Below are 18529 nucleotides of genomic sequence, written 5' to 3'. Positions count from 1 at the left end.
TAACTCCTGACTTAACTTTATTCTATTCTACTGTGTGCTCAAACATTTGAATTTGGTAATTTAAACTTAATTTTGTTATGGAATGATTAAATAAGCAATAGTAATTCATGAAAAATTTGTACAATCAAAATAAAAATTAGTTCATACTTTGATCCCCAGGTGAGTCTTGCTCTTCTGTTTGCCTGGTCGTCCCCACCGACGTGAGGCTACTGCCGCTACCGACTTTACCTTTTTTACTCCCACCACGTTTCATATGGAAAGTGCTCTTTCTCCACAATCTCGGTTCAGATACTGCAGGCAACTTTCCACTTAATCCTTCTACAAGTGAAATCAGATAAAATAAGGTATCGATAAAAAAGAAAGAAAATAATTTTTTCAAGAGCTAAATAACAAGAAGAATAGATTTTTTATTTATTATTTTTAAAAATGAATCTTAACATGCCCTACATTCAAATATCACCAATGCCACAAAAGTCCTTTTCACACAGCTTCAATAATTGTCATTCATTAAATATAGCGCTGCCACCTTATATAGAATGGTAGACAACCAAAAACTAAAGCTTTTAGAATATTGAGTTGTTTTGCTGATGTTGAAAGCCTCACTTCGAAAGACCCGGAACAAAGTGACATTTTATACGAGCTTTCGAATCACTCACATGTTATAATTTTAAATCATATTTAATAAATAAAGAATCTTATATTAAAATATAAACTTTGCCACTACTAGAAGAAATTTTCCCACAAAGCATAGAAAGTTGACAGCTCTATAAATATATACACATATATTTAACAATTAAAAAATCAATATCTGATGATTTTGCAAATGTTTTAAATTTGAAAAATGGCGATATAGTTTTAACTTTTTTTTTAGTTAACCTTTTATAAAGTTGAGGAAAGTACACTTCCATTTCTTGATAAAACTTCAGAAAATTGGGAAAAATATTTCGCTGAAAAGGGGTTTGTTTACAGAAATGCAGCTAACAGTAAAGCTTAGGGTGGATCCAAGAAGAAACACTGACAATGGGCAGATGTTTTCTCTAGTGCATAATGTGTTAGTTCATTTGATCATTATTCATCCAGTTTATATATTTATAAACACAGGATTAATAAATTCGTTTATTTTTAAAAACAGAAATTTAAGTTCATAGTCACAGTAAATAAACGTTTGAAAAATCTTCCCCCATCTTCCAGTTAAAAAATGATCGAAATCAATTCAAGTGATAAGGTAAAGGAGTTTCCTTTTATAAATTAATGTAATTCTCAAAAATATTTAAACATAGCATTACTAAGAAAATATTAGCCTTATAAATGATGAAAGTGAACTAGAGTTTGGGAAAAGTTGAGTACCTTCGGCGGTGCTGCTATCGTCTTCTGGGTAAGGATAACTACTACGACGAAGCAGCTGTCTCAATACTTGTCGGCTCCCACTGCCAGAGCTGAATTTAATACTTAGTCCCTTATGAATATGCTTGCCGATATTCGTAAAGGTGCTCGTCTCTCCTTCTGTGATCTGTGGATGTAATGAGCTGTCTGTAGACATACCTCCTGTGAAAGAAAGTGATTAGTTAAAGCAGCAAAAAAAATTTTTTTAAAGAAAGTTTTACAAGCACTAAAAAATATACACATATAAGTTTAAGATTAGTAATAAATTTAAATTTCATGGTTTTATAAAGGTCAGAATTATCTTATGAGCACTTCCAATAAATAAATGAATAATCATAACAAAAATTCCCCCCCCCCCTTATTTACGGTAATTCCCATAGTTTCTTTTGAATCAAATATGAGAAAATATAAAAACACAAAAGTTTAACAAAAAGTAAGACTTGAGCACAAATGTCAACTGCTTGGATACACTTAACTAGATATATTTAATTTCTACAAAGTAAAAAGCAATTTAAGAGGTTAATTTTAAAAAATTGTGTTTGTTGACAACTTAAAATTAATGATCTTCTCGAAGTAAAAAATCAATTATGAAAAATTTAAATAAAATGAAATTAAATTATAAAGATTAAAATATTTCAAGAAATAATTGCTTACTAATGAGAGGAGTACTAGCTTTACGAGACACAGGAACAGGTATTTCTACGGTAATATCAGGTTTATCGGAGGGATCATTTAGGCCAGAGTGTTCACTTTTTCTAGACATCTGATATAAGAATCCTGCTTGTTGAGAAGTATCGCTACTGTGATCAGTTGATACAGTAGATTTTAATCGTTCCACTTTACCTCCCCCTACAATAAATTTTCATTTTAACCTAATGAAATAAATCAACATAATCACACATACCAGACCTCGAAAAATTCTTACATTCTTAATACATACTTTAATTCTACATGATTACATTCTTAAATAAACTTTCAAAAATACAACTTTAAAGAGCCCAAAAATCTTTCTTGATTTCATATTAATGAAAACATACAAAATTATTTATTATCAATCTGCCATATGAACGTGCAATAAATTCTGAGTCAAATGCATTAATATAAAAACAATCAAAAGAAATTCAAACAGAAGTAATAAACACACACCTATTTTCCAAGAAATTAAATCTTCTTTTAATGATTTCAGCTCTTGAACCATGTTAACATACAAGGCACCATGACTCTTTGCTACCGGCAAATTTTGACCATTAAGTTTGCCTTTGATTCTTTGTTGGAAAGAATATTCTTGTTCGTTGTCACAAATAGTATTAAGCATCTAAAAATATGAAACACTTACAAGATTAACAAATGAAATTTTAAATAATAATGGTAATATTTATTTATTATATTTTATTGTATTACGTTTACAAAACAACAAAAGCTGAGCTGCTTTTATGCTTTAACAAGCTTTGTGCCTGTACAATAGAAGTAAACAGATGAATTGCAAACAACATAGATGACTAGCAGCAAGAAGAATATTAAATAATGTGATACCTTGAGGGGTGGCTAAACAAGTTTTAAAGTAAAAAAAGTAAACAGTCCTTTTCATTTTCAGTGCAAAAAGACACGATTAACTATAAATAATTTGTAAGCATAGTTCCTAACTTAATAATTTGCATAATTCAACTTTTTCCTGTGTTGCGTTCGTAGGCAAAAGTAGTTGTTTCACAAGTAAAAGCAATTCTAAATGTGACACATATATTGGGATACAATAGCCAATTCAAATTACATTTGCATAGCATATTTCAAGCAAACAGAAGTAAGTCTCTATATCCAAAGCAACATGATTTCACCAGAAATGTAATTTGGTGTGGATAATGTAACGGATTGATAATTTATAATAAATTAGAATTAAAATATTGTAAAAAAAAATGTATTTTAACCAAAATCCTTATAAAAATGAATATTTCAGGACAATAAATAGTAAATAAATAGGCATTACATTTTCCAGACAGCAATTCTAACTTCTTCTAAACTTAAAACATAAGCAGAGCGTAATTAAGCAAGCAATAGTCCATGGTTTTGTGTAATTTGATGCAGATAATCCAACGGATTGTTAATTTATAATCAAGTATGGTAAAAAAATTTATCTTAAGTAAAATTCTTAGAAAAAAGAATATTTCAGGAAAATAAATACCAATAAAAAAGGCATTACATTTTCCTGAGAGCAATTCTACTCTTCTTCTAAACTTAAACTTCTATGTGAATTGAAATTATTAAAAGGAAAAAATGTTGAATAAAAAATGCAATTTCAAAACTTACTCTACATTTGATCATCGGATATAATAATACATATAAAGGTGTGCGATGGCTAACAATAAAATCAATAAAATTCCACAAGCCTAAGCCACCTATAAAAAAGGAGAATATATTTAATAACAAATAAAAGAAGGTTCAAGCATAAATAGCAGTAATTTTCAATTTTCATATTGGGTTTAAAAATCTAAAAACTTTAATTTCAAAATGAAAAATATACAAAGTATAGAAAAAATAATAAATATGGATTGGATTTAAGAAAATACACCAATCACATTTACCTTGCATTCTGTTTCCGAGTTCTCGAATGCAACCAGCAATTCGATGCCAGTCATTAGAAAGCTGTTTCTCAAAACAGACAAGTAAAACTTTCAGTCCTGAAAAAAAAAAGAAATTAATTGACATAGCTAATTATAAGGTGCATATTGGTTTTTAATAACAAATTTACAGATTCTTAATTATGGAAAAGTTGAAAATGTGAAATATAAATCAATCTAAAATAATTTAATACTATATTTTTTACAAAAAATAAATTCTAAATTTTCGAGAATCAGTTAATCACATTGTTACAAATATTAATCCAAGAAACATTTAGAAAACATTTGTAAGAGTATATTAATGTACTCAATGAAGTAATTACTAATCCAATTTATAAAAATTCCTGATTTCCCGTAATAAATTTTTTAAAACTGTCAGTCTAGTTTAGAAACTTAGTATATCTTCATGGTACAGTTCCATGTTAGTAAGAATGATCATAAAATATTACACTACAAAATAAATACTTACCAACGAAACCAATATGAAAAAGAAACATTTTTGATCTATTTGGAGATTTGCCAAAATTACTGCTGTCTGAAGCCCCTTTAGCTGAAGAGCTACTTTGTGGTGAAACAGGCGCTAAAGCATGCAGCACCATGGTCAAAGCAAATGCAATATCATTATGTCGAAGTTTAGGAACATCTAAAAAACAATATTTCAGTTCTTCATGTATTTTAATGAGTTGACAGCAAGCAGCTAACATAAGAACATAAATCAAAACCTAAAATGCACTGTCTAATAATGCTAAAAAAAATATTTAAATCATAAATTAAAGAGAAATCTTAAAAGTAAATAGATAATACAATTATATATCCATACTAACCAGTTTAAATCAGGGACTTACCATTAATGTTAAAAATGCTAACATATATTATAGAACACAGTGCAGTATAGTGCATAAAATTGTGAACTGTAAAACTATATTATTTAAAAACTAGTTGAATATATATTTGCAGTTATTAAAAAAAAATCTTAAATCGCTAAATAATGTTCAAAATGTGTTATGTAATGAACAAAATTATTAAGTAGGCAGAGCCGGATTATACCTTTCGTAGGCCCTAGGCACATAGCCGGATTATACCTTTCGTAGGCCCTAGGCATAGCCGTTTTTGGGCCCTCCCCTCCTTCCCCCACTCCTCCCCTCTTTTCAAAATATATGCTGAAATTTTCTTGAATATTTTTTTTTTACACTTTTATTAATATGGATTTTAATTTACGAATTTGTTTATCGAACTTTATCTGCAATACCGACANAAAAAAAAATCTTAAATTGCTAAATAATGTTCAAAATGTGTTATGTGATGAACAAAATTATTAAGTAGGTAATGATAAAGAATTTAAATTAATTTAAATAAAATTATAATCACAGATGTGACAAAGTAGATAAATGAAACAATAAAATAAAAACCAAATGTAAGTGGTTTAAAACGAAATAAAAGTGGATCAAAACTTTTGTTTAAATGAATCTATTTTACTATACTTCTTTTAAGAACAAATAATGAACAAGAAACATATTAGTTTGTTCTAATTTAAGTAAAGTGTAAGACACAGTTTATAAAATATTTTGAAGTGAAGAGTTCTCAATATAGAATAAATTTATTTGCTTTTATGTGCATTCTAATTTAAATATATTGAATTTCGTATTAAAATACACTTCATCACAAAAGTTTAAGTGCAAACAAAAAAAATTTATTTTTAAAAACAACAACAGAATATTAACAAAAAGACATTGTCATGAGATGTAATTAAAAGCGAGAAATAAATACTAAGCTGAAAAATATTTATTTCATCATGACTTTGATAAATAAAATAAGTAAATAATAGGTTGCATCAAAAGTTTCATTGCAAGAGCTAGAATGACACTATTATTTATACATAAAATAGAACTTTACAAGTGAATTACCTTTTATGCTGCTACTAATTCTAATACAGAGGGGAAGAATCAAATTCATTAAATATATTTCTAGTTTTTCAGGGCTGGAGAAAGCAGAAGTTCCACCACAAACAGTCTCTAATGATTGGGATTCCTACATTTTGATACACAAAACATGCTTCAATTTCATTTATACATTAAAAATTAATTTTTACATCTACTACAAAAAAAGTTTTCACTTTGCAATCTATTATCTTCATTGAATGAAGAGGAATGGGGGAAAAATTACTATATTAAAAAAATTAAACTAAAATACAGCATCTGGACATATTTTTGCTAAATAATGGAGCAATAATAATGAAAACTGATATTATAAAAAAGAGAACAACTATTTTTTACAACTAATATTTTTTTCAAAAACATATAAATGTAACCAATAATATTACCAAAAAAACAATTGGAAAAAAAGTGAAAAATATGGGAAATATATGTAATAGCAATGCAAATGCAAATTTTTTAAAAACTATGAGATTTCATTGTTTTTATTACAGAATTTTAACAGCATTGTTAAGAACAATTCAACCAAAAGTTATTGAGCAAGTAAATGACAATTTGATTTAGCCTTTTTTCAATGTTATTTTGTCACCAATATTTAAAATATGCGTTACTAAAATTAAAAACAAATTCTAATTTGTAACTTATTTTTAAAAATCTATTTTAAAAAAAAGATCCACATTATGGCCTTAAGAAAAATTGCTAACTACAAAAAATGTCAGCTCTAAACAGAAACTTTTTTAAACACTAAATCTAAGAAATTAAAGTAATTTTGAATGTAAACATCATCGGAAATAAAATTCAAAATGTGAAATAACATCATAATCACAATTAACAAATCAATTATTGTATGTAAGAATATAAAAATTAGAAAAAGCTGAATTCAAACTTTCCTAAGACCTGTACTTAATGTTCATTAAATCAGTTCACTTGCTAAATCCAAATTTAAGAAAAGTGCAAAAATTTTACTAAGGAAAAACAACTCATAGGAATCGCTTTCAGATTATCTTATAGTAAGAAGGGAATATGAATCTACATCATTATAGTTCAGATCAGTATTTTAAGTAAATCTTCTTTTTCTGAGTTACTACATTCACTGATCTTTTTTCTTCTTTTTTTTTTTTTTTTTTTTTTTTTTTTTTTTTTTTTTTTTTTTTGCTTTAAAATTGTTTTTTTTTCTGACATCATATATATATATATCTTGCTTCTTGAATTTTTTCCCTCACTAAATCGGGGGAAATAGGGGGAAAGAATTTCTTGGGGGATATAATTTCTAGCTAAAAGAGTATAATCTTATGCATTTATAACACTGAGCCAAACGTAACGCTTCATCAAAATTAAATTTTTGAAATCTTCTCAAGAATGGAATTACATAATTGGGTCATGCTGTAATTTAATCAGAATCATTATGAGGGACCTGAGCAGAACTTACCCCTAATGCAATCATCTGCATAGCAATAAGACGAACAACGACAGAGCAAAATCCAGGGGGTGGGGATTGATTCATAACAGAGGAAGAGGAAGGAAGGTTGCTAGAACTTTCAGCTAGAGTACTTTGGTCACCAAGAATAATACTTTGACAGCAACTCACAAGAGACTAAAAGTTTAGAAAAAAAAAAACACTTTGTTACATTCATTGGTTTTAAAACATGCACCTATCTTCAAAGAAAAAAATAGGAGCTAAAGAATTTTTTTCGTTCAGTAGTTTAGCAAAACTTATGTTTAGAATTTTAACAAAGTACCATACTTTGCAAACAGTTTATGTAAAAAACAAAAATACTTTTGGAATTTGATTTAAAAAGCAAAAGAGATTTCGACTAATTTACAACATTAATTTCCAATGCGAAAAAAAAAACTATATCTAATTTATATTAATTCACACTAGATAACGTTCAAACAAGTTTTTTTTAAAATCTCACACAACATTAATCAGTACTGACTTATTTAAAATATATGTTATTTGAATTTTTATTCTAAAATTAAAAAAAAAAAGAAGAAAAGAAAAAAATGATAATTGGCCGTGTGTAGAATTTTAGCAATTTTCAAAACCCTTACAACATTAATTACCTGGAAGAGTTCGTAATTTGCTCATTATATATCATTTTCATGTAATAACATTTAGAAGAACAGAAGGATAACAAGTTTAAGTAAAAGTAATATAAACTAAAAAATAATTGTTACACTTTATTTCAATTTTATCCAAATTTTTTATTTAGAGAAAAATTAACACACATTTTTTTATAACATTGATCAGATAAAAAATATTTAAAGTGAATAGAAACATTCAAATATTTCATAAAAATAAATATGCTTACTTTTAGATGAGGAAGATGTACTATGTACGGGTGTCTATATAATGTGAGGTACACACCTTTTAACAGAATATAAGTATATGTAATACAAATATAAATTGACATAAATATTGTAAGAAAAGTGTAAAACAAAGAAGAATGCTGTATATTTACCTTTTAGGAGGGATCTTGCAGCATTCCAATCGGTTGAACGCTAAAATATGAACATTTGAATAAAACTGAGAGGAAAATTGTTTAAGCATAACATTAAAGTAAAACGTGTGCTATGCTTATTACAGTAAATATAAAAAAGTTAATGCAGCATTTGCAGCATTCCAATCGGTTGAACGCTAAAATATGAACATTTGAATAAAACTGTGAGGAAACTTGTTTAAGCTTAACATTAAAGGAAAACTTGTGTTATGCTTATTACAGTAAATATGAAAAAGTTAATGCAACATTAAAAAAATAAACGAATAATCATAATTAAGGAAAAATACAATGAAATGCCTTTTTAGCTATAGTTGAGTTGAACATAGGAAATTTCCAAGAACACATTAACATGATTTTGATAAATACTCTAGCAATTAATATCAGCAATATGGTCTTCAATTTTCATGAAATTTAGTTTATTCATAGGGAAAAAATTACTTTAAACTTAAATTTATTCATAATCGTAGCAATTTGGGAACTTATTTTTCGATAACAAGGCAAAGCAATCAAATTGTTAAAATTCAAATTAGAGAGTTTGATGGTATGAAAGATTAATTTTCTGTAGATGGAAACAATAATAGTAGAAGGAAACTGCAGTCTACTGTGATAGCTTTAAAGTGAAGGAGCTCTTCTTTGAATAGGTAACTATATGAAGTAAAAGAATACAAAATATAAAATTCTATAATAACAGAACTTTCTTTGAAAGCAACGAGCTTATAAGTAGCAGAACTTTCAAAAGAAAGACTAATTGAAGCAATAAAAAAAAATGGAAATAAAATAAAAATATGGCCACTGAAGCCGACATCTTCAGTGAGTACCAGGTCTGGAAGCCACAGAACAAAACCTTTTCTATTGTGTGTATAAATAAAGTGGACAAATGTCAAAATTAGCTCTCTTAGTACCCCGAAGGTTTTGTAAAAGTCCAGGGAGAAATACAAGAAATACATAAAATCAAATAAGAAGAGAAATTTCAAACAAAAACTTGAGAATATAATATAAAAGTGAAGAAATAAAAACTTACAGCAAACCGGTCAAACAGCAATCTCACAAACTAATTAAATGTGAAAGAAACATTTGAAACAAAAGAAAACGCCCTCTATAAAATGCGCAGTAGGGAAAAAGGATAGTAAAAGTAGATTACAAAACAGATTAATGAAATGCTCAACTGGGGCTGCTCAGTCAAGACTTTAATTTCGCCCTGTTAAAATAAATTAGTATTTCTCAATCATTTTCCTAATCAAAAAATTAACATTACAATAATTATAAGGAAAATCATTATTACTCAAATTATTCACAAAATTATTCGCAGCCTCCCAAAAACTTTCAACATTATTGCAAATTTTTTTAATTCTAAACATTTGCTAAAAAAACAAATTTTTGAAAATTTTATTGCACAAATTAGTATTAAAGTTATAGAAAAAAATAACTTCAAATTTAAAAGCTTTTCGTTAATCAAAATCACCAATTTTAATTATTTTATCAACAATATCAATTTTAAAATCTAAATATTCAACATTTAAGCAATTCTCATTAGTTTTTTTCAAAACCAAATCTTTAGGATGAATGCTATAAATAAAAGCATAATTATCACAATTAAACAAAATCAAATCATCAATATATCTAAATGCATTAAAATCACTATACTCCGGAAATTTAGCTTCAAAAAAATGTAAAAAAACATTAACAAAAGAACCAGAAAAGAAATTACTTAGTGGAATTCTAATAATTTGTTTATAAAAATCTAAACCATTAAAAAGTATATTCTCAAAAAGATTAAACCTGCATAAATCTAACCAATAAGATTTATCAATTTTCTCATTAATTAAATACTTATCATATATGCCACTACAAATTTCAACAATCTGTTTCAACAAATTTTCAAAATCAAAAGTATTACTACTAGAAATAACATTATTATTAATATAGTCCAAAACATCAACGTTACTTTTTATAACGATATTTTTCTCTTTTTTAATTTTAAGTAAAATAATTTTAAGAAAATTAAATAACTTTTTACTAATAACAGAATTGTAACAATCAGTACCACACGCAATAAACCTAAATTTGACCGGACATTTATGAAATTTAACAATAGGAAATAAATATGGAAATGTAATTCTATTAAATTTTAATTTAAATTTCAATTTTTTACTAAATGCAATAATCCTTTTTTCAAATGGTTTCTGATAAATAGTAGTGAGAAATTTATTGCAATTATGAGAAATAAGAACTTCTAAGAAAGGTAAACACTTATTATTTTCTTGTTCAACTAAGAATTGTACACAATGATCTATGGAATTCATAATATTGAGAATGTGATTAATGCCAGAATTGTCCATCATTATAAAACAATCGTCAACGAATCGTCTATAAAAAGGGAACATTAATAAATCGAAGAATTTCACTTCAAAGTAGTGCATATAAGGAACTGAGAGGACAGCATTTAATCAGGTCTTGCTTTTATGTTAATTATGATAATCTAATAAATAGATAATATGATAATCTTATTTAAGTAGCATTAAAAGTCTATAAAATAAACTAAATCAATTAGTTGATTAATATTTTATATGAAGTTTCTCCATTTAATTAAATTTAACAATCTTAAAATAGTTGCTTGAGATATTATCCAAAACGTATTGGAAAAATTCCCTTAAAAAATGAAGTTTTCTCTTTTAAAATTATTGAAAACAAAAGATGTAGGGGAGAGTCGGGTAGCCCCGCCCACTTAAGGAGTATTGCTTATATTTCTGTATAATATTGAGTAATATTCAATAGTTTTGTATGTTTCGATTGTTTTATCATCTAATTAAATAATGCAAAAAGAATAAACCAAAAAAAGAATAGTTTAACTTAAAAAAATAGAAATTTAAAAAAACATATTTTTCAACTCTTTTCAAAATGTGTCGAGTAGCACCGCCCAGTTACAAAAATTATGTTTTTTGACTGTTTTTTCAGGTGTAAAGGAAAATGACCAATGTATTGACAATAGATAAACCTTATTTATCATTTTTATCACAAAATTATTTTATTTATTACATATTTATATACTTTTAGTGAATTCCATAATTTAATAACAACAATATTTGTTGCTAAAAATGCATATAACATTCAAATTTGAAGCAATAAAATAATAATCTTTGCAACCGTACATTTATCGACGAAATAAAATTGTGCGGTGATATCCGACATTCATGTGAGCGGGGCTCCCCGAAATCTAATTTTTTTGTAAATTTGTAATTACTCGAACAATTTTTCACACATAAACTTCTTACTTTGTGCAAATTAAACTTAAGACTACATACTTTAATGCTGTATGTATAGAAAAAATTATTTTTTTAGTATTAAAATGAAGTTTAATCGAAACATTCAACAAATTTTTCTTAATTTCATGACTATCACACTTATTTTCAAAACTATTCCTTACCATGTTAACAGCTGCATAAATACTTGAAACTTTGAAAATAATCTTCTTTTAATATAACAATTAATGTACGATGGCCCATTGACTTGAAAAAATATTCTATACATATGAAATTGACAGTGGGCGGGGCTACCCGACTCTCCCCTATATGTACAGTAAATAACAATTGTACCGAATAACAATAAATAACAATTGTGTTAAATAACAACCAAATTCCTAATAGACTTACTCGAATAGCGGGCTTTTTAGCAATCTTGTTAAAAGTCTTATCGATCCGACGCAAGACCATTATGAGGGCTGGTCGCATTGTTTCCTGTGCCCACTCAGAATGAGGCAATACTTCATTCATGTAACGCTGCAAACCTCGGCAAGACATTGTAATTGGATCATATGGTGCAAATTTCAAAAGACTGTGAGCCACTTCAGCTAATCTCTGAAATTAAACATATTTATATAAGTTTAGAATATACATAAAATAATCAGAATAAATATTGCAATATAAAGTTAGCTAGCAGGAAGATAATGAACTACACTCATAAGTAACTTTTTAACATTCATAACTAAAAAACAAGGAAAAAGAAAATATTGCACAAATGTAGAAATTGTTAGTATAGTCATTAACTTTAAACGCTATTTGTAATTTTTTTTCTGCTTCCCTCCAAAAGAAACTAATTTTCTCCATGATAGGAATATTTTATTTTTCGGATTGAATCTAGTAACATCAATTTGGATATTTGAATAAATATAATTAAGAAATTTCAGCACCTAAGGCAGTCAAACAACTAAAAAAAAACTTTTTGTTGTAAAAAGCATTAATGAAAATGTAAGGATAAAGTGCTGTTATAATGAAATGTATACGGATTTGCTATGAAGAAATTGTGCATTGTAATAAAATTATTGCAAAATGTAAAGTATATTAAATTTAACCTTATTCATTATAAATTTGGCATACCTACCAAAGTTCCATTACATTATATATACAAAAATTGTAAAAAAGAAGAACATTTTTTTAAAAAATTTAAAGAATACGCTAGAAATTTATGAATATAATAATTTTGAAATGCTAGGGATGGCGGATATCAAATTTAGAAATATCTGAATAACAATAACTTGTAACAGTTTTTAAAAAAAGAATCAATTTATTACTAATAAAAAAATAAAAATATATATATAGCATTTGGGAAATGTTCCTATTAACTGTGAATAACATGTTAATAACATAAAATTTCAATTAAATAAAATTAAATTGCTATTAAAATAGAAAACTATTAGTGTAAGATTAACATAGCAAGACTAACAAATGGAAGTTTCGTTTAATTGATATGATTATTAGTGCACAAATTCATAATAAGCTAGGTTGAAAAATCCTAATTGTTGCTACCTGACCTCAATCTTTTTTAGTCTGTGCTTTCAAAGTTGTTTTTTATTAGTTTTTAGATTTTTAAAAGAGTGATTAAAATTTTTTAGTGAAGTAGTATACTAGAGTTTATTCAAACTATTATAAAACATAAATATATTCAAAGCATAGATAGAAATACTCACAAAATGACATTTTTGATCCAACAATTCTGTTGCTTTGCTGGAAAGATCTTTTATTATTTTTGCCAGTTCTGCAAGTCTAGCAGAGCATATAGTAAGGAATTCTGATACAACACTGAGTAAAATATCTCTGGGACGACGAAATTCAGTTTTCATAATGTCAGTGTCTCCAGCTGGGCGATCATATTGTGGTTGTGTAAGTGGTTTGCGCGAACTATAATAGCTGTCAGTCATAAATCTGAAAGAAAAAAATATTATTTATAAGCAAATATGAACATGCAGATAAATAAAAGTAACTCATACAGCAAAATATTTTTTAATTGAATATAAGATTATGAGGCAATATTGGAAACACAATGGCAATAAAAGTTACTAATGTAGTATACAAAAAATTTATCAACCTTTTTGTTTACGAAATGATGTTTAGTAACTAAAAATATTGACGCAAAAATGATAAAAATTATAATAAAATATATCTAAAATATATCTTAATATATTTAAGTTCCTGCAAAAAATTTTAGACATTTATTTTATTACATTAAAATATATTTGAGGTATGAACATTTTATCTTGAAAGATTGTATGTCTTCCACGTAGTAATGGGGACTAGGTTTATGTCTGCAGCTTAACCTTATCTTTACTTACCTTATCTACTTTCTATGCATGCATAGAAAGTACTTCAACACACTAATAAATTTTAATTAAAATGATATGAAGTATTTATGCATAAATTACATGTAATGACATAAAAAGACAACAATATTCAACCAAACTGTAATTTCAAATAACGGCAATAATTTATATGAACAAAATTTTTTTTTCTTACTTAGATTGGCTATCGTCATCTACTTCATACGGAGGAGAATAAGCTCCTCTTGACATATTTTTGATACTGGATCCACGTAAATCAGTTGTACGCTGTGGTCCTGTGTAGTTCCTACATGTTTGCCGATGTCAGAACAAAACAAAAAAGAAAAATACAAAAGGACATTCATTAAGGATCATCCTATATTCAATGCAAGTAGAATGTTCCCTAATAAATACCCTTATTATATAATTTTAGAATCCTCATCAAAAATGAAGTAAAAAGAGCACATGTTACCTATCGCAAAATAATTCGGAAAAAAGAAAACAGCTATGAATTACTACTGACTGTAAGCATCAAAAGCTGTTTGAATCAAAGCTGCCAGAGAAAACACAAGGGATTATAAAAATATTATTTCAAATGTCTCCTTGTTTCATCAAAAAATATAAAAATAGTTTTGATACTTTTCATCTTCTTCCATTAATTATTAATTTTTTAAATTCATTTTTGAGAAAGATTTTAAAAATTTATATTAAGGGCAGTGATTACAGAACACTCAATAACAAAAGAAATGGGTAAAATATTTTTTTACACCAGTGAAGTAAAAATTTAAACATTAGTGAGATTAAAAAAGCTAATAAATTTAAAACATCGTAATATCACAACATACATAAAAATATAGCTGTAACACTAAAGGGTTTGAAGAGAGCTCTTTAAACTTTAAAAATAATAATTTGCACTATGAAGCATTCTTTAGTTTCATAAGAAATAAAAAGCTTTAATTATTAATTACAAATATATCAGTTATTATTAAAGTTTCTTTCAAACTAAATATCAAAAATTTTGCATACAATATTTAGTGCAGTAAAGTGTTTTAATCAATAATTTTTTTCTTCTGTGTTATCAATAACTTGTGTGTGTCAAATAAATTTGCCTTTCTCAATCTGTAGATTCTGAATCATTATTTTGTGTATGATTGTTAAATTAGTCAATATATATTACAGGGCTAATAGTTACACAAAAATGAAGTGCACTGAAAAAAAAAATTTTTTTCTGTAGAAAATTATAGCAGTATTTTCTTTTACAATAGAAGAGTTTTGAATGACACTATACATAATTTAAAGAAGATAATTAATTGTTTAAACGAATTAATATTTATATTGATATTTTTTATTACTTAAAAATTGCAATATCTACCAAGGGTTGTCATTAGAGCTGAGCAATATATTGTTAAATATCAATATTTTTTAAACATCATTATAACAACATTTTAAAAAGTATTCTTACGATGTATCACAAATGTCTAGTCGGACAATAAATATCAAATTTCTTATAAACACTAAGGAGGATACTATCAAGATCAATATTGACTTGGATAAATGCATATCATCGATAATGAAAATTATGAAACAAAATAATATCAGGATCATTACCGAAAATGTAAAATATTGAATAAGATAATATCACATGCATTATCAATGATTTTAATTATGGAATACAATATAATGCTGAGTAAAACTTTTCGCCAATAATGAATATATTAGGAAATGTAAATTAGTTAAATAGGAAAGTATTCAAATATCAATAATTCTAGACATTATATACAAATGAAAATTTACACGACTTAGAAAAGTAGCAACAAAATAAAATATTTAATATTAAATTAACATGAAATCAGAAGGTAATTTAACCTGGCAAGAGCTTCACAGTTGCTAATAAGAGTTTTCATACAGATCGATATATTGTGAATCATGCTCAGCTCAGATCGGGAACCACCAGGGGTCTCCTTTTTCGTAGTCAGATTCTGCAGATGCCGTAAGTAGAAAGGTAATATAGCCTCAAGAATTGTCTAAAAGTAAATAATTCCAAATAGTTCTAACTAAGCAAAAATTTAAAAACAATGTAATTTTATAGTTAAATTTATATAGTATAGAAGAGTTAGCCTCCTTGTAAAAATATAAGCATATGAACAATTTTTAAGACATAATATTTTAGCATTGCTTCAATCCCCTTTCAGAACACCATTTTTGTTAAGTACTTATAATGAACTTGTTAAACAGTGTTCATTAACTATTAAAAACAAAAAAGTACATTACATAATTATTGATCTTTTTTAAACAGACAGCTGAAAAAAAAGTACATTTTTTCAGTTGGCAATAATTTTAGAAGGAAACTTAATGCTCGGCAGTAACAATATTTTTAAAAAAAATTTAGAAAGATAATTTATAAAAACTTTCATATATTTAAACAAGAATGCCAGTTAAATCAAGCAAGAATCTGTATGCTTAAAATATTAAAAATATAAATATTTACCATTTTTCGTAAGTATAGTTCTAGTGTGATAGTTTTAGTGTGAGTTAACACTAAAGGTTCATAAAATAGATATTTTAAAAAAACATGAATTTTATAAATGCGGGGAAAGTTTTATTCACTTTATATTCGTAAAGTGAATAAAGCTTAAGTAAAAACACGTGCTAAGCAATAATTAAAAAAAATAAAAACATTTATAAATTTAAAAACATCCTACATATCACAGCCTCTTATTAAAAATAAAATAGCGGTAGGAGACTTATATTTTCCGCTTATTTTTGGATGAAACTAGATATTTTAACTACAGTGGCATTTTCACAATTTAGTAAGTAATAATATTTAGCTTTAAAACGGAAATGTCATTTTCAAAATAAAGTGAAATCTAGAAATTAAATATTTTGATAGTTTTAAAATTAAAAGAAAACTTTTGTTCGCTACTTTTAAAATAAATTGTAACTTTTTTATACAACAATCATTGACTTTGCAACTGTACAGGATTAATTTTAGAAACAGAAAAATCCAAGAAGCTATTAAAGCTTTAATTGCTGATAAAGCTAGTTACATGAAATAATTATCAAGCTCTAATAATCTAAGGCACATTCAATAACTTTTATAATAATTAATAAGAAGAGAAATCAAAAATCATGTAAAAAACAGTTAAAAACTATAATTCCAAAAGAAAGTTGCACAATGCAGTAGAAATTCCACAAGAAAATTTGAAACCAATGGAAAATTTTAGAAATAAATAAATGAAAAATATAATAATGATAACCAAAGCTGACGTTGTCAAGGGGTAACAGCCCCGAAAGACATAAAAATATTATATTTTAGTTGTAATTATTATATTTCTCATTATTTTCATTGTTTTTTTTAAAAAATTTTCTATTAATTATAATGATTAAGTTAGTTTTATGATTTCGTTGGAATGGTATATATATTTCTACAATTAAAAAATTAAAAAAAAGAAAATATCTTCTCTAAAATTCCTTTTAAATAAATTTTTTTTCTTCTTTTGCATTTGAGCAAAATTAATCTTTCTTAAAACTTGATATTTACATAAATTTTGAAAACGTAAAAAAAAGACAAGAAAAACACACTTACAAGCATTTGATGACCCCTTTGAGAATCGGCAGCATAAGCTACCACTGTAATACACAGAGAGATAGCATCCAGTATAGAAAGAGTATCTGGATCATTTTGATAACAAAAGTCTAATGCGCGAAGGGGTTTTTCACAATCTACTAATTCTAAAATATCCAGTGGGTCGACCACGTACTGTTCCAGAGATTGCAGTAGTTGAAAGAAAGCTTTTGGTTGAACCTTAAAAATAAAGATAACCACAATCTATTATTTACTGAAATTATGAAAATAATTAAAGAAAAAGAGCGAACTGAATAAAATCTCTATGCCATATGAAATAATGCTCTTTATAAATAACATATTTTTAAGGCTGTTATGGATCTGTAACATGGCCATGAACGTTAGGTGCAGTTCAACTCTAATCAGTTCTCTCTTTGATTAATGTAAAAATAACACAAAGAAAATCCACAGTTTTTTTGAAAGTGAGAAGCGTCAGCAATTTAATTATTTAATACTTTGAAAGTGATTTCATTGCTGCATGATTAAACTCATAAAAATATACAAAACAATTAGATCTTTCATTGTTTTTATTGATTTTTATCTAGGTCTAAAAGTAAATTGGGCCATACTGGGTATTTTTAATATTTTTTAAAACTATTTATCAACTGTTGTATAAAACTATTGTATAAAGTCTCGTCAATTGTTTTAAAAAAAATTGTCATATTGCTTAAACTAAAGTACACAGTTCGAGTACCTAAAACTTGAAGCAAATTTTTAAAGTAAAGAGTTTCAAAAATCATCGTTAAAGATTATCCACAAATTACAACAAAATTGATATTTAAAAAAAAAAAAATAATACTAAGAACTTTTAAAAAATTATTATGAATAAATTTTCTTAAGAGATTATTAAAAGAAATGATTTTCCAATCCACTTAATTAAAACTAAT

The 18529-nt window shown here is 26.3% G+C and overlaps 1 protein-coding gene across 1 annotated transcript in view; it reads right to left on the bottom strand.

Annotated features, from left to right (window-relative positions):
- The window catches only part of LOC107447578 (unc80, NALCN channel complex subunit), a 90566-nt gene that overhangs the window by 6841 nt on the left and 65196 nt on the right, over positions 1-18529 (bottom strand). Inside the window, exons 47-62 of the mRNA XM_043046998.2 lie at positions 17604-17822; positions 15884-16041; positions 14214-14324; positions 13391-13625; positions 12078-12281; positions 8389-8428; positions 8239-8294; positions 7356-7520; positions 5900-6023; positions 4465-4638; positions 3960-4055; positions 3685-3773; positions 2530-2698; positions 2038-2232; positions 1348-1545; positions 148-318 (exon numbers count right to left, since the gene is read on the bottom strand). Coding sequence (XP_042902932.1) covers positions 148-318; positions 1348-1545; positions 2038-2232; positions 2530-2698; positions 3685-3773; positions 3960-4055; positions 4465-4638; positions 5900-6023; positions 7356-7520; positions 8239-8294; positions 8389-8428; positions 12078-12281; positions 13391-13625; positions 14214-14324; positions 15884-16041; positions 17604-17822 — 2404 coding nt within the window. The remainder of the gene's footprint in view (positions 1-147; positions 319-1347; positions 1546-2037; positions 2233-2529; positions 2699-3684; positions 3774-3959; positions 4056-4464; positions 4639-5899; positions 6024-7355; positions 7521-8238; positions 8295-8388; positions 8429-12077; positions 12282-13390; positions 13626-14213; positions 14325-15883; positions 16042-17603; positions 17823-18529) is intronic.

This window comes from Parasteatoda tepidariorum, chromosome 3 (genome assembly GCF_043381705.1).
Source record: "Parasteatoda tepidariorum isolate YZ-2023 chromosome 3, CAS_Ptep_4.0, whole genome shotgun sequence".
Taxonomy (NCBI): domain Eukaryota; kingdom Metazoa; phylum Arthropoda; class Arachnida; order Araneae; family Theridiidae; genus Parasteatoda; species Parasteatoda tepidariorum.
The sequence above is the reverse complement of the archived record's forward strand: the minus strand, read 5'-3'. Positions and strand labels throughout refer to the sequence as shown.